Consider the following 14,821-nt stretch of genomic DNA (forward strand, 5'->3'; position numbering starts at 1 on the left):
ATCCGATCATGTTGCCCTAAGCCAGCATTCAATGTGGTGCGGAGAGCAGGCGGAGGCGGTGCTCTTGGCCACTCGCGTTGCTTCAGTGTCGCGCCTTCCGACCGGCATGCTCTCAGCCCCACTTAGCAGTTGTACGTCAGACTTGAAAAATATTCGTGAATTTACAATAATAAAAAATATAGAAATGTTTCTAAATTCAAATAATGTTCATGGATTCAAGATCATGAATTAAAAAAAGTATGATTTGAAAAATATTCATGGATTTAAAAAACATTTATCAATTTTAAAAATATTAACGATTTAAAAAATGGTCTTCATTTTTTAAAATGTTTGTGATTTTATAAATGTTCGTAAGTATAAATAATGTTCACGGTCTGAAAAGAAGTTCGCAAATTAAAAAAAAAGTACTAGGATACATGCAAAGCCGCACACAAGTATGCTAAAAGTCAACCTAGTGTAATTTTCATTTAAGAATAATATATAATTGACCTTGCGATATACTTGTATGCGGATTTTCTCTGGATTTCATCGCATCCCTATTCTGCTCACACATCTCATCGTGTGATAGCAAACATTTTTCGCGCCATGGGAATTGGAAACTTGTACCAAATTCACAAGGCCAGACTCTGTGTTCTGCCTTGTTACGTATCTGCTCTTACAGGCCCTGCCCGCACACTCTCCTCCATGCTAAGCATATGTTGGCTACTTCAGTAGCACTAAGCCATATCTTCATTTCTCTAGTAGATCCGTCGGAAGAGAAGAAGTGAAGACTCTGTTCTTTGCCTTCGTTGCCTATGCATTATACATACACATATTCAGTTGACAAAGCATGTAGTATTACTGCATACTTACACGCATGAACTTAAATCTGCCAAAACGGAAGCAATCTTTCAACATATATATACCTCCTTCTGCCAGTCGGTGCAGAGTGTGATGGCCACGAACAGCAAGACCTGCACCAGAATACCGAAGATGATTCCCATCCAAAGTCCCTGCCCATCCAAATTATTTTCACGCCATTAGCATGTTATATCAAACCTCAAAGAGGTGAAAACTTGCGAAAGAAATCGAGGAGAAGCACCATCCCGCCGACGTGCAGCACGAAGGCGAGCAGATACGCCGCCGGTATGCCCACGGCGTAGAACGCGCCAAGGTTGATGCAGGCGCAGATCTTCTGCCACCCACAGCCTCTAGCCACACCTGCATGCCAACTAATCCGTGAGGATTATTTGTCCGAGACAAGCTTCTCCCCTGTTGAGAAGTAAATCCATGGCCATTTGCATACCTGAGAGAACGCTCTGAATGCCGTCGAGGAAGTTGGAGACTGCAATGACCAGCACCATTTTGGCGACGTACGTGACGACCTCCTCCTCGTCGCTGTAAGCATGGCCCCAGACGTGGCGCACAGACACCAGGACGATGCCCATGACCAATCCTTCCAAAATGGCGAAGAACATGACGACGCGCACGGCGAGGCGGGCAGCCCGTGGTCGGCCGGCGCCCAGCTCGTTCGAAACCCGGGTGCTGCGCGGTCAGATCAGATCATACAACAAGAAACAAATGAGTGCTAATGCGACCAGTCAGTGAGACACCCAGCTGAGTTAATGAATGTGCAGTTAGTTTACCTTATGGTGGCGCCGAGGCCGTAGGGGATCATGAACAAGCAGTTGGCGGTGTTGAGGCTGTCACCAAGAACATGCATGAGACCAATGTGAAGGGAATAAAGACGGTAAGAGCGAGTCGCTGCGCTGGTGAGGCTATATATCTTACGTGATGGACAGGACAGACGTCTCCAGCTTGGGGTTAGGAAGAAGCCCCGAAAGAAGCACCAGGGTCTCGAACGACCACCATTCCAAGCTGCAATGGCAATATCAAGACATGCACCAATGATCAAACTACATCCAGAAATCTGATCGACCAAATAGAAACAACAGATCTCAGATCTCACTTGCCAATTTGAAAGGAAAGTCACTCACCAGACCATGAGAGCCGACGGCACGGCGAGCCTGAAGAAGCCGAGCTGGTCATGGAAGGCCTCCATGGAGAACCCCGTCCATGTCTTCTTGCAGGAGCTCGACACCCTCACGTACACGGCCAGGATGACCACGTTGATCCAGTAGGAGACGGCGTTGCCGATCGCGGCGCCCTTGCTGCCCAGCCCGAGGACGTACACCAGCAGCCAGCAGACGACGAGGTGGCACAGCGCCGTCGCGGCGGCGCTCAGCATCACCGGGAGCACGATGTTCTGCGTCTGCAGGAACCGGACGTGGCACTGCAGCAGGCCGAAGGCGAAGAGCGCCGGGATCATCCACCGCGCGTACGTGCCCGCCTCCGCGGCGATGTCAGGGTCCTGCCCGAACAGGAGCAGGATCTCGCCGGTGTAGAACCACACCACGGCGAGCGGGACGCTTGCGGCCGTGAGCACCACCATTGCGCGTTGCTTGTAGATGCCAAGGAGGTGGTATTGCCTCGCGCCAAATGCTTGTCCGCATAGAGTGTCCAATGCAGTTGCCATGCCAAGCTGGTCAAGATCGTGGAAAGGGCGGCAGTATTAGGGACGGCTGAAAATGCAGCATCGGCTGCCATGCCAAGCTGATTAAGTTGTTTTGTAAGTTTTGTAACTCGTCGGTGAAAAGTCTGTGTCCCCACGCCCACTCCAGTTATAAGAAGAGTGAAATGCACCATTAGTACCTTAACTCAAATTGGTTACAAATTTTAGGCCAAGAAGTTGATTGACAAATTTAGGTTGTAAGCTCGTTTATTTGATCAAGTAAGGTCAAAACTGATTCGGAGGGGAAAAAAATAGGGGGATGTGGCTGCCACGTAGGCGTATGTTTGGCTTCAACGTTTAAATAAGGTTTGAATTCAAATTCAAATAAATTCGAAGCCAAACCACAAGTCAAAATCAAATGCACATTTTTGTAAATTAATTCAAATGATGGCCACAACCCATTTAACTGTTTTGTGACCAACCCTACCTATCAAGTATGAATTATTTCAAATCTGAATACGAACCAGTTTGAATCATAACTTCCACATTCAACATGAATCCTTGCGTACATTCTTAAATTCCAATTGAGGTCATTCATATTTGAATGAACTTGTTAACCACTCACCTAATTGCAATGATTCCTTTTTGCGTATCGAATCATGCAAAGAAACCTTACCTATCAGAAACTCACTTGATACCAATATCCAAATCACTTGACCTAGTTGAGTTTGAACTCAAATCAAATCATATTCCATTAAAACTTGAGTTGTAGCAGTGTTCCTACCCAAACCAAAACCATTTGCACATGAACCTTAAGTCATATGTAGTCCATTGAGCAACATGCGTGTTGCATTCCAAACACTTGACCCATCACAAGCCACCTCAATTATAAACTTGTGAAGCCATAGTCATCTCCCATTAACTCTTTTGAGTTGATTCCAACACCTATCACCTCATATACTAAAGAAACCCAAACCTTATACCAAGTTAAGCTATGTTGTTTGTTTGATTCTTCTGTATGGAATGTTTGTTTATTGTATTTTTATGATAGACTTTTCAGATAGAAAAGAGTAGCAATACCAAGGTTGTGAGAGTGAAGAACTTCATCAATACAACGCAAGTGTAACCTCTGATAATGTCACACTTATTTTTCTATGGATGTAGAACTCTTCAATAGGATTGGAAGTAGGTAGGTAGGAAATATTTATTGTACTATGTTGTTGCTAAACCTAGTAGAACAACCATCTGATCCTTACCTTATTCCTTGTAATCAGCGTGTAGTCAATGCTTTGATTGCTATGATACAATGGGATGGGACCACACTACTATGAAGGTTGATATTTTGTTGATGGCTATTAAGTAATCACTTCATTAATGAATCGTCTGGGTGGAACTGGTTGCTTGGCGGGAAATAAAATTGAGCGGCTCCCATGGGGCCATCTCTATGGTAGACTCAGTGGGACATACACGTGTGGTATTCCACCTAGAAATCAAAGAGATTTTACGGGTTCCAAGTTAAGCAGCTTCAGTGCGTGTAACTGTGTCTCATTATGGGCTCTGTGTTTACTAAGTTGCAGGAAACTTGTCTGGTAGACCAGCATATGTTGTTATGAGTAGGTTGGCATGAGTCTACCAAGGTAGCACATGATACTGCCGCTGAAAGGTCTCATCTCGGTCGTCCTTGCAACTCTACATTTATGTTTAGTGGCAAGAGGGATTGACTAGGGTCATGAGGGCAAAGTACACAAAGCTCTCGACAGTGTAAAACGTGATAAATGATTGCTTGCGTCCTCGGTTATGCGCAATTTTGAGCAACTTCACCAGGAACTATCACGAAGGTCGCAACACCACCATTTCTTAACTAAAACTTGATGGACTGAATAATAGACCTCTTCTAAGAAGCATCTAATTGCAGTGATTTCCTTTGGGTTTGAGAGTAGGTCTAGGGAGGTTGTGTGATGTAGTATGTCCAATATTAGAGTAGATCCACCTATTATAAAATTAAGGAAAATCTACAATTGCTTTCTGGAAAAGAAAAACGGGCCTACACTTCCCCAATACACGATTAGGTAGGTTATACATTCTGGTGAAACCTGCCATACATTCAATGTGTAAACCCTTGGGGCTATAACGTGTCATATTGCGGGTTTTCTCAAAGATGAGTTAGTGATGCAAAGTTGGTTTAAGATGTTTGTACTCAACTTATGCCTGCGAGTGGATGGACACCATAGAGATATTATTGTTTTCTGATGTATTCTAATGTAAGCTAGCCTTGAGCTAAGCAGGTATGTATTGTATTGGAGACTGGATCTACCATTTAATACTTCTAACACGTGATTATCTTGGTATTTCATCATGTACTATACATGCTAGGTATTGATTCAGGGAATAGCACAATAAGCGTAGAGAGGCCCGACCATTTTACCCATGGGTAACCGACCTGCATGGGTAGGGTATGAGCACATTTTCATGTTCAAGCGCAGTGCGCGAACCCTACGCGACTAGTCATGGGTACAATTTTCTATCCATGGTATGCCCAGACCCTACCCGGTTATGTTAATTGTGGGTCTCATGTGCTATAAACCATAAGCTACCAAGTCTTTGTATGTAAGCTCCGTATCCCACTCCTTCCTCCTCCCAATAACCAATTCCCCAACCATATAAACCTCTCGGTGGCTAGCACATCCACCACACGTGGAACTAGCAATTATGGCACAACCCTTCGATATTATGATCTGCGCAATGGGTACCCATGGGGTATGGATACCAAGGGTCTGGACATGTGCACGGATATTTACCCGGTGGATAGGATATGGTTAGGATTTTACGCCCATAAGAAACAAAGATAAGGGTATGAGATTTTTGTACGCGCGTCGTACCATACATTTTTTAGGGGCATAAATTCTTGAATGTGTAGTCATTTGTCCCCACCCCCCCACCCCACCCTCAAGATGCATATTCTCTATTCTGCATGTGGGTACAATGAATGAACTAGGTGGTACAAGGGTTCAACCAAACGATGGGAGGTGTCTTTCGGATGGTGCTCGCGGCATTTCACGCCGCCCCAAATTTGGTGCACTGTTGGACCTAGTAGGATGTGTGCAGGTGGAGGTGACGATTTGCATGTAAGTTCTCTGATCTCTACCCCTTCGGGGGTGGGGGGTGGGGTGGATAGGGGGCCCTTGCCCCCTGCCCGCTCTCGCACTTCACAATGTTGTATTCATTCAGTAGTTGTTTATGATTGAGTACGTATACATCATAATCATCAGTCCATTGTATAATCACATCTACATTGTGTAGTAAGACTTTATTTCATTGTACCTCATTGGCATTAGGGTCTCCATAATGCTAGGCGCGGTCGTGCCAGGAGTTGCCCTTCCTCGCCCCACGACGTGCCCTCATCGGAACTATCGATCCGGGATTGGACGAACAACATCTTGCTAGCTTTGTAGAGGAACGACACACAGGCGCAATCACGTGGGTCTCACAACTTCCGTGTTGTTGGTGTTACAATTTAATTAGCTTGTGTTAATTAAGGCGATACTAATCTCTAATTGTCTAAACCATCATGTGGTTAAGATTATGACTAACCGCCCGTTGCCCCCCTCCCCTCCTTGTAATAGACGCATCTCTTTGCATACGTAGTTTCCGGTTGTATAAGTTCGAATCAATCACCAATAAACAAAACTACATATTTTCGTTTGCCTCTGTTTTTTTGTCTACTTTGTCGATGCACTTTCTTTCATCGTTCTTTCACTCGTTTAACCAGGTGTGTTATATTGGCTATATTTGTTAAATGTCGCTTCCTACTATTATGTTTTTCGGTTGTTTTTATTTTCCAGGATTTCTACGTGGTTTTAACCTTTTGAACACCATGATCATCACCACTAATTAAGTTTTGGTCACCGTATTTTTGTACTTCAAAAGACCTGGTCCTTAAAACAATCCCAAGAGAAAAAAGAAAAGAAAACTAACCGAGGTTGTTCATCCTTGAGCCACACAAAGACTCTACCGGTTACCACAAATTAAGGAACGAAATTTTGTATCATTTCTCTGTTTTTCGTCGACATTGTTGATGGCACCTTCGTCTATACCAGTGCGTGTCATCTAGTAGATCAAAGTTTTCTTTCTTCTAGGGTGAGTGATGGTTAATATAATGGTGTTTGAAAATTTCTATCCGTCCCCTTCGAGATCTGGAATTCTGGATTAAAGTGCAGATTAGGCAATTACTTACTCCTGATTGTCGGTGGAAACGACACCTATGGGATCAATGGAATCCCTTCTACGGTCGGCGGGCGCCGGGTTGTGAGAAGAGCAGGTCTAACAAGAAGCACACGGGTCGTTTACCCAGGTTCGGACCGCGAGGATGCGTAATACCCTAGTCCTCCTTTGGTGGATGTATTGAGTGTTCTTGTGTTCTTGAGCTAGCTACGGGGTGTAACTTGCCCAAAAGAGCCGGATCCCTCTCCAGTATGCCATGGGCCTCCTTTTATAGTCGAAAGGGCTGCCACAGTGGCACACAGGAGGTGGAAAGGTCTACAGTGCTGCGAGCTTATCGCCCGTAAGACGCATTTAATGCATCGCTTAGGTGTCCCTTAGCTTTATTGGGGATGTGAACGGGGCCTGTCCCATCCGTCGCAGCCTCGCCTTGCTTCGACACGTGCCCAGGCCAGCGATGCTTGTGGCGCTATGTACAGGCAGGCAGCTGAGGTGGTGCGGTGGTAGGGTCTTCACGAAGATCTGCATGCCACCACGCAAGTGCTTGCTGAATTGGCTTGGAAGCCGCATGTTGCCACGCAGGTGCCTGCCCAGCTGGTTGGGCTGGCAGCTGCATGAGAGCGGCGGTCGACGCGGGCCTGGCTGTGGCCCCGCTGATGTCCTCGGCAAGGGCCTTGCCGGGGGCCCGACAAGGGTCTTGCCGTGGCGTTGTAGTCGTCCCCGGCAAGGCGCTTGCCGGTGGTCTTGTGGATTCCCTCGGCTGGGATCCCGCCGAGGGTCGCCGTCTTCTGGTCCTCATCTGATCTCACATGTTTATGATCTTGACGAAGATCTGCATGCCACCACGGAGGTGCCTTCCGAGCCCTGGTTCCAACGTAGTTGGTTGGGTCGGAACCCGTGGGCTCAAGGGTGGCTCGCTCTGTTGGTGTTGGGCAAGTTGCCCCGGCAAGGATCTTGCCGGGGCCGCGGAGGCCGCCCGGCAAGGGCCTTGCCGGGGGGGTCCACCTCGCCCTCTTGCCCTTTGGTGTTTCTGGTCTTGGCGTTGCTTTGACCGTCTTGTGCCTTTGGCTTCTCTCCGGCATCCCTCCCTTGCCCTGTTAGGTGTGGCCGTGGTGCGTGGCTCCGACTGCCCGTGCACAAGTAAAGGGGTACAAAGGAGTGCCCCTATTTTTGTACACCGACAGGAGCCCCGGGCCTGGGCCACACATAAGCGCGACACGTTGTTGGGCCAGGCCCAAAACGGTGCGTGGGCAGGTGGGGCGGATTTTTACCGCAATAATTTTTCGTCCGCTGCGCTTCCCCACGACCCGCGTTGAACGCGCGATGTGGGGGGTCGTGCGTGACGTGGGGGTCATGCGTGGTGCAGTCTCTGCACACATGCGTCACGTCGCAGTTAATGGGAAAGGAGGCGGCCCGCGCCTTCCCCGTAAAAAGGGATAACCGCGGGTGCGCTGCTCACTTTACCCCCCTTCCTGCGTCTTCTCCAATCTCAGAGCCGCCGCCTCCCCCTTCGTCCTCTTTCTCGAGCTTTTCGCCTTTGCTCGCCGCCGCTGCGTCTTCGCTGTCCTCCACCCCTCGCTTCTCGCAGCCGCCATGGCTCCCAAATCCACCAAGGGCAAGGGAGTGGCCAAAGATGCCCGGGCGACGGAGCCGCCGGAGAGTGAGCAGGCGGCGCGGCGGACGCAGCTCGCCTACTTCCCCTCGACGGTCGACGTGTTTGAACTCCGGGACTGCTTCAAACCCCTGTGGGGGTGCAAGACGGGGGGGGGGGGGGGGGAGACGACGGGGCATCCAACCATGCGTGTCATCCCCGCCAATTGCGCCGAGGCCGCCCCAAATCGGTATCCATTCTTCGTCGATTACTTCTCTTGCGGCCTCTGCCCCCCTTCTCTGATTTCTCCAATGACGTCATGCACACCTACGGCTTCCACCTTCTGGATTTTACTCCAAATGCCGTGGCGTGCATGGCTCTCTTTGCGCACCTCTGCGAGGGTTTCGCCGGGGTGCATCCCAACACGGCGCTCTTCCGCCACTACTTCTTCCCTTGGATCCAACCGGGGGGCGCCATTTCCGGTTGCGTTGCCTGGATCCCACGGTCCAAGGGGGCATACCCGGAGGGCGCTCAGAAGGAGAGGTGGGAAGAATGGCGGGGCCGGTGGTGCTGGATTGAGGAGGATGATCCACAAGATTTCTGCCGGGTTCGCCAAGCGCCGCCGGTTCGACGGAGCGACTGGAGCGATGTTGATGCCGACGATGCGAAGCTCACGGTCGCCACCACCAGGATTCTTCGCCTCACCGAGGCCGGGCTCACCCTTGAGATGATCGGGGCGGATTTGATCCGCCGTCGAATCGCTCCACTTCACAACAAGGGAAGGCCGACCTGTCTTTTCACGAACGCCGCCGACATCATGAGGCTTCACCCCGGCCTTGACCACAACTTCACGGTGATGGGGCATGCCCACTTCTGCCAGCGGCTCTTTCAGCTCAACGTGAACCGCGATAGCGAGGTCGAGCGGTCCGGCAAGGCCATGAGGGCCGCCGCGAAGGCTGGCAAGGTCGCCAAGGGGCCCTTGTTTAGGTTGTCGGCGGGAGTGGTCCCGCTGAGCAACAACTCTCGCCAGACCGACATCATCACCATGATGCCGGACTTCAAGGCGCATGACCTTGACCCGAGCTGGGTCGAGCCCGAGGAAATTCAAGTGCGGAGTTCTTCGACACCTTGCATGAGGGGTACGTCACCGACGAGCCGCGACTCGTCCAGGACACCACCTAGGCGGAGCTGGACTACATCGCCGCCAAGGCAGTGGAGGCAGAGCTCACCAAGGAGGCCGGCAGCGCCGGCGGCGTAGAGGACAAGGCCGTGATGGAGGCGGAGGAGAAGGAGCTCGCCCAGTGGGCGGAGGCAGCTGGGGAGGCCGGCAGCGCCTGTACCGGGGGCCCTCTTGTCGAAGATGTGGTCGACGAGTCGTCATCGGAGGAGGCCGAGGCTGTCGACCCTCTGGCCACGGGGAGAGGGCGAGTCCTGCGGCGGGCCACCTCTGGCGAGCCGGTTCAGCCCGACAGGGTCGTGCAGCCTCGGCAAGCTCAGGTGGCGTCCGCGCGCCAGACGAGGGCCGCGGCCGCGAAGAAATCGGTGAAGGCCGCGGTGGCGAAGGAGAAAGCATCTGCCTCCTCTTCATCCAAGCGCGTCCAGACTCTGCCTTCCTCCCCTCGCCCGGCAGACGTTGATGCAGACGTCGATGCGGAGGTCACCTTTGACTTCGGGTCCCTCAGCCCAAGGAGGAAGAGGAAAGCAGCAGAGGAGGAGGTGGAGGACGAGTAAGTATCTTGTCCCTTTCCGTCATCTCCGTCTCCTCGGATCATACCACTTATCTTGATTCGTCTTTATCTTTGCAGGGATGCGGAGACACTGGCCCAGAGGGTGAAGAGGGTCAGGGCTTCGGCAAGCGGCCAGCCCCCGACAGGTAGTTCCGGCACACCGCTGGTGGTGTTGAGCAGCCCGGACAGCAGCCCCTGGCACAGCCCTCAGCGTAAGTTCACCGCTCACCCCTCGTCGACGTGTGTTGGGGGCACGATCTCTTGGTGCTGACCTTGTCGTGGTTGTAGGAGGAGGACAGCAGCAGGAGGAGCCACAGAGGGCTACTCCGAACACGCCGCCCCCATCAACCACGCCGCCCCGAGGGCGTCCCCGGCAAGGGTGCCAAGCACCGAGCCCATGCACACGGAGGAGGAGGAGGAGAACCCCGGCGCCGGTGGCATCGCCTCGGTGCCAAATGTTGGCGGGGAGGGGACCTCTGCTTCCCAGCCCGGCACGGGTAAGTCACTCGCCTTCCGTCCCTATTCCTTTTTCTGTTCTTTTTGAATCTTGGTCCTGGCTTCGCCTCACCCCCCTCCTTGGTATCCAGATCCCCCGTCGGTGGACCAGGAGGACATAGACACCGTCATCGAGGATGTCGCCAAGGCGGAGGCCAAGAAGATCGCCGCCGAGGAGGCCGCCAAGGGCGCTGCTGAGGACGCCGCCAAGGGACCTGCCGGGGAGGCCGGCAAGGCCGCTGCCGAGGAGGTGGTGGTTGATGACCAGCCTTCCTCCTCCACTGCCTCTGGCTCCGGCAGGTATCTGTGGGTGACCGACGACCTTTTCGTCCACCTCCCAGGGGCGTCGAGCTCCAAGGCGCCCGTCGAGGGAGAGGTGTTCGACGAGGAGGTGCTTGCCGCCGCCAGGCTCGGGGTTGTTGACGAACCGAGTACCGGTGGCGACGGTTCTCAGGAGGAGCGGCTTCTCCAGGCCACGGGAGCCAATTTCCGGAAGCTCTAGGCGCTCCACCGCGCCCGCCTGGACAAGGCCAAGTCCAGGATGGCAACGGTGGACAAGGCGGAGGCGGACCTCAAGGTGCGCGCCGCCGAGACGCAGACTTGGTTCCGCCAGGCTTGTGGGGAGCTGAAGGCCGCCCAGGGCGAGCTGGCCAAGCGCGACGTGGAGCTCACCATGAAGCGGGGCGACATCGAGAAGGCCCAGGAGACGGCGGAGAGCTTGGTCGCCGCAGCCGAGGCCGCTCGGACCCAGCACCAGGCCGCGCTGAACTCCCAGGAGGAGGACCTTGCCGCGTGTGAGGAGAAGCTTGCCGCAACGCTCCGCGGCAAGGATGAGGAGGTGGAGAAGCTCGTCGTGCAGCGGACGCAAGAGCTAGAGCAGAGGCACAGGGAAGGCGCTCGATACCCAGGCTCTAGTTCACGCCGACAAGGTGAAGGAGCTGGAGGTGGAGCGGGACGGGCTGAAGGACCAGACCCTGAAGCTGGCCGAGGGGAAGAACACGCTCAACGGTGCCCTGGTGGAGGCGTAGGGCGCAGTCCTTGGCAAGGTTGAGCAGCTCTCCAAGGCCAAGGACTCCATCAGGGACCTGAAGCTGAAACTGGAGGGCCTTGAGGAGACGCTTTCGGAGGTTAGGGCCCGGGAGGAGACCCTGACCAAGAATCTGGAGGAGGAGAAGCTGCTGCGGAAGAACGAGGCCGCCAACCACAAGGATTTTGTGGAGGGCGAGAACCGCTGGATCCGCCGCCTTGTGGGCGTCGCCGGCAGGATCACCACACAGCTGGCTACCATGGGGATGCCAAATGTGAGGTATGCCCCGGAGCGCAGCGCGAGTCCCAACGCCAACCTGACCCTGTTCTTTGAGGGCGTCCTCGGGGCCCTGGAGCAGCTTCACTCCAACCGGGAGGCCTCCCTGGCCGATGAGTCCCGGAGACTTTGCCGGGGTGCCATGACCAAGGTCCTCGCCAAGGTGGCGCACTGGAATCCTGACCTCGACTTCGAAGCTGCGCTGGAGAGCTTGCCGGAGGATGCAGACATCGCGGCGCTCAAGGAGCGTATCAAGCCCATCATCAAACGCATCGACGGAATCCAGAGGGTGGAGGGCCAGCGCCGGGATTAGGCACCCCGTTTCTTTTCGTTGCTGCAGGTTCACAACCAAGACAATTTTTATCTTTAGTTAGAACTGCGGCAACAAGCGATGTAATATAACTCTGCAGTACTTTTGATACGATGCATGTTATTTTCCTGTTCGATTTTCCTTTGTATGTCCACCCTACGTTAACTGGGTAGGCTTGCCGGCGCGTAAACCCAGGGTGGCGTCTTGAGGACGGATCCCCAATGGCCTGCCGGGTGTGCTTGCTGCCGAGCGAACCACCTTACCGCCCTTAACGCGGCCGCTCGAACTGTCGAGCTTGACTCGAGTTAGAATCGAGAGCGTTGCCAATTGCGGAAGGCTACCCTGCTACTCTCGACGCGGCCGCTTGAGCTGTTGAGCGGACTCGAAACAGAACAAGGGCGTTGCCAATCGCGGGAGGGCCCCCTTTGCGTGCAGGTTTTTCATACAAAGAACGAGATCTCCGAGGGGAATAACCTTATATAAAAAGGAAATATTTAAAGTTCGGTATGACTTAGCTTTCCTGTCGCCGCACTAGCGCCCTTCGCGCTTGCAGGCAACGCCGCTCTCTTGGCCGTCTTCTTCCTTAGAAACCATGGCCACAAGGAACTGCTAAGTTGGTTGCTAAACCAGATTCTCACAACTGCGCCCCCTACCTGGCGCGCCAAAGATGTCGGTGGAAACGACACCTATGGGATCACTGGAATCCCTTCTACGGTCGGCGGGCGCGGGGTTATGAGAAGAGCAGGTCTAACAAGAAGCACATGGGTCGTTTACCCATGTTCGGGCCGCGAGGATGCGTAATACCCTAGTCCTGCTTTGGTGGATGTATTGAGTGTTCTTGTGTTCTTGAGCTAGCTACGGGGTGTAACTTGCCCAAAAGAGCTGAATCCCTCTCCAGTATGCCATGGGCCTCCTTTTATAGTCGAGAGGGACTGCCATAGTGTCACACAGGAGGTGGAAAAATCTACAGTGCTACGAGCTTATCGCCCGTAAGACACATTTAATGCATCGCTTAGGTGTCCCTTAGCTTTATCGGGGATGGGAACGGGGCCCGTCCCGTCCGTCGCCGCCTTGCCTTGCTTCGACACGCGCCCAGGCCAGCGATGCATGTGGCGCCATGTAGGCAGGCAGACAACTGAGGTGGCGCGATGGTAGGGTCTTCATGAAGATCTGCATGCAACCACGCTGGTGCTTGCTGAATTGGTTTGGAAGCCGCATGTTGCCACGCAGGTGCCTGCCCAGCTGGTTGGCTGGCAGCTGCATGCGAACGGCGGCGGAGTCTTGGTCGACGCGTGCCTGGTTGTGGCCCCGCTGATGTCCTCGGCAAGGGCCTTGCCGGGGGCCCGACAAGGGTATTGCTGTGGCGTTGCAGTCGTCCCCGGCAAGGCGTTTGCCGGTGGTCTTGTGGATTCCCTCGGCTGGGATCCCGCCGAGGGTCGCCGTCTTCTGGTCCTCATCCGATCTCACATCTTTATGATCTTGACGAAGATCTGCATGCCACCACGGAGGTGTCTTTTCGAGCCCTGGTTCCAACGTAGTTGGTTGGGTCGGAACCCGTGGGCTCAAGGGTGGCTCGCTCTGTTGGTGTTGGGCAAGTTGCCCCGGCAAGGCTCTTGCCGGGGCCGCGGAGGCCGCCCCGGCAATGGCCTGGGGGGCTCCACCTCGCCCTCTTGCCCTTTGATGTTTCTGGTCTTGGCGTTGCCTTGACCGTCTTGTGCCTTTGGCTTTTCTCCGGCTTCCCTCCCTTGCCCTGCTAGGTATGACCGTGGTGCGTTGCTCCGACTGTCCGTGCACAAGTAAAGGGTATAAAAAAGTGTCCCTATTTTTGTATACGGACACTGATCCAGTATTCCCCATAGAGAACCAACCTTCCTGATCAATCGACCTAACACATGGACTGCGTACGGGATTAAAAATAATCGCATATGTTGACAGTAGCGAACTAATAGTGGCACTGTCACAGTACTTGTCAGTGATTTTTGTCATCTTACAGATAAACTACTGGTCACTAGCTAGCGGCAGAAAATCCAGAGAGCACATGCATGCGGCAGACAACAGTCGAGGGGAAAGTTGATACGTGATGGCTTTCTCCTTTTCTAATTGGTATGAACTACAACGGATGAATATAATGTAGATTCACTCATTTTGCTTTGTATGTAATTCATATTAAAATCTCTAAAAAGACTTATATTTAGGAATGAGTAGATTTTTTACTAGTATGACGAAGGTGCCATGTTAATGGACTAGCACAAAAGCGAGCTTTCAGTCCGGCCATTAGAAGCGTACTACTGTACATGTGTTGCGAAGTCGACGGAATAAACGCGGAACGGTACGTACCAGCAGGCTGAATCCAGTGACGGCGGCGAAGGAGCTGGCCATGGAGGCGCCGGCGAGGGGCAGCTCGCCGAGGTGGCCAACGAACATGACGGAGATCATCTGGATGAGGTTCTGCATCAGGCAGCCGGCGATGAGCGGCCCGGCCAGCCACAGCTGCCGCTTCACCTCGTCGCCCACCGCCAGGCTCTCATCCCCTCCGAGCTCCTTGCACACCAGGCTCCTCGGGAGGAGCGCTTCCTCGAGGCTTGCCTTCTCCATGCTGGACTCCGGCGAGGCCTCCTCCCCCCTCACCCTTGTTCTATGTGCTGTGTGTGACTGCCGCCAGAGTATGTGCGGGGAGAGTGAAAGG

At 53.1% G+C, this 14,821-nt stretch overlaps 1 protein-coding gene across 1 annotated transcript; it reads right to left on the reverse strand.

The window, feature by feature from the left end:
* Positions 1–440: 440 nt before the first annotated feature.
* Positions 441–14,821, reverse strand: LOC109744061 (protein DETOXIFICATION 16). Its single transcript, XM_020303158.4, has 8 exons — positions 14,473–14,821; positions 1,977–2,521; positions 1,771–1,857; positions 1,626–1,682; positions 1,286–1,524; positions 1,082–1,200; positions 906–992; positions 441–792 (listed from the first exon to the last, which is right to left on the reverse strand). The coding sequence occupies exons 1-8, from the start codon at positions 14,728–14,730 to the stop codon at positions 730–732; spliced, it is 1,455 nt and encodes a 484-aa protein (XP_020158747.1). The 5' UTR covers positions 14,731–14,821; the 3' UTR covers positions 441–729.

Source organism: Aegilops tauschii, chromosome 7 (assembly GCF_002575655.3).
Source record: "Aegilops tauschii subsp. strangulata cultivar AL8/78 chromosome 7, Aet v6.0, whole genome shotgun sequence".
Classification (NCBI taxonomy): Eukaryota; Viridiplantae; Streptophyta; class Magnoliopsida; order Poales; family Poaceae; genus Aegilops; species Aegilops tauschii.

Coding starts and splice junctions, on each gene's coding strand:
- LOC109744061 (XM_020303158.4), bottom strand. CDS start 14,730: ATGGAGAAGGCAAGCCTCGAGGAAGCGCTCCTCCCGAGGAGCCTGGTG. Junction 1,683..1,770: donor ACGTCTGTCCTGTCCATCAC/GTAAGATATATA, acceptor TCTTGGTGACAG/CCTCAACACCGCCAACTGCT. Junction 1,201..1,285: donor CATTCAGAGCGTTCTCTCAG/GTATGCAAATGG, acceptor GTTGGCATGCAG/GTGTGGCTAGAGGCTGTGGG.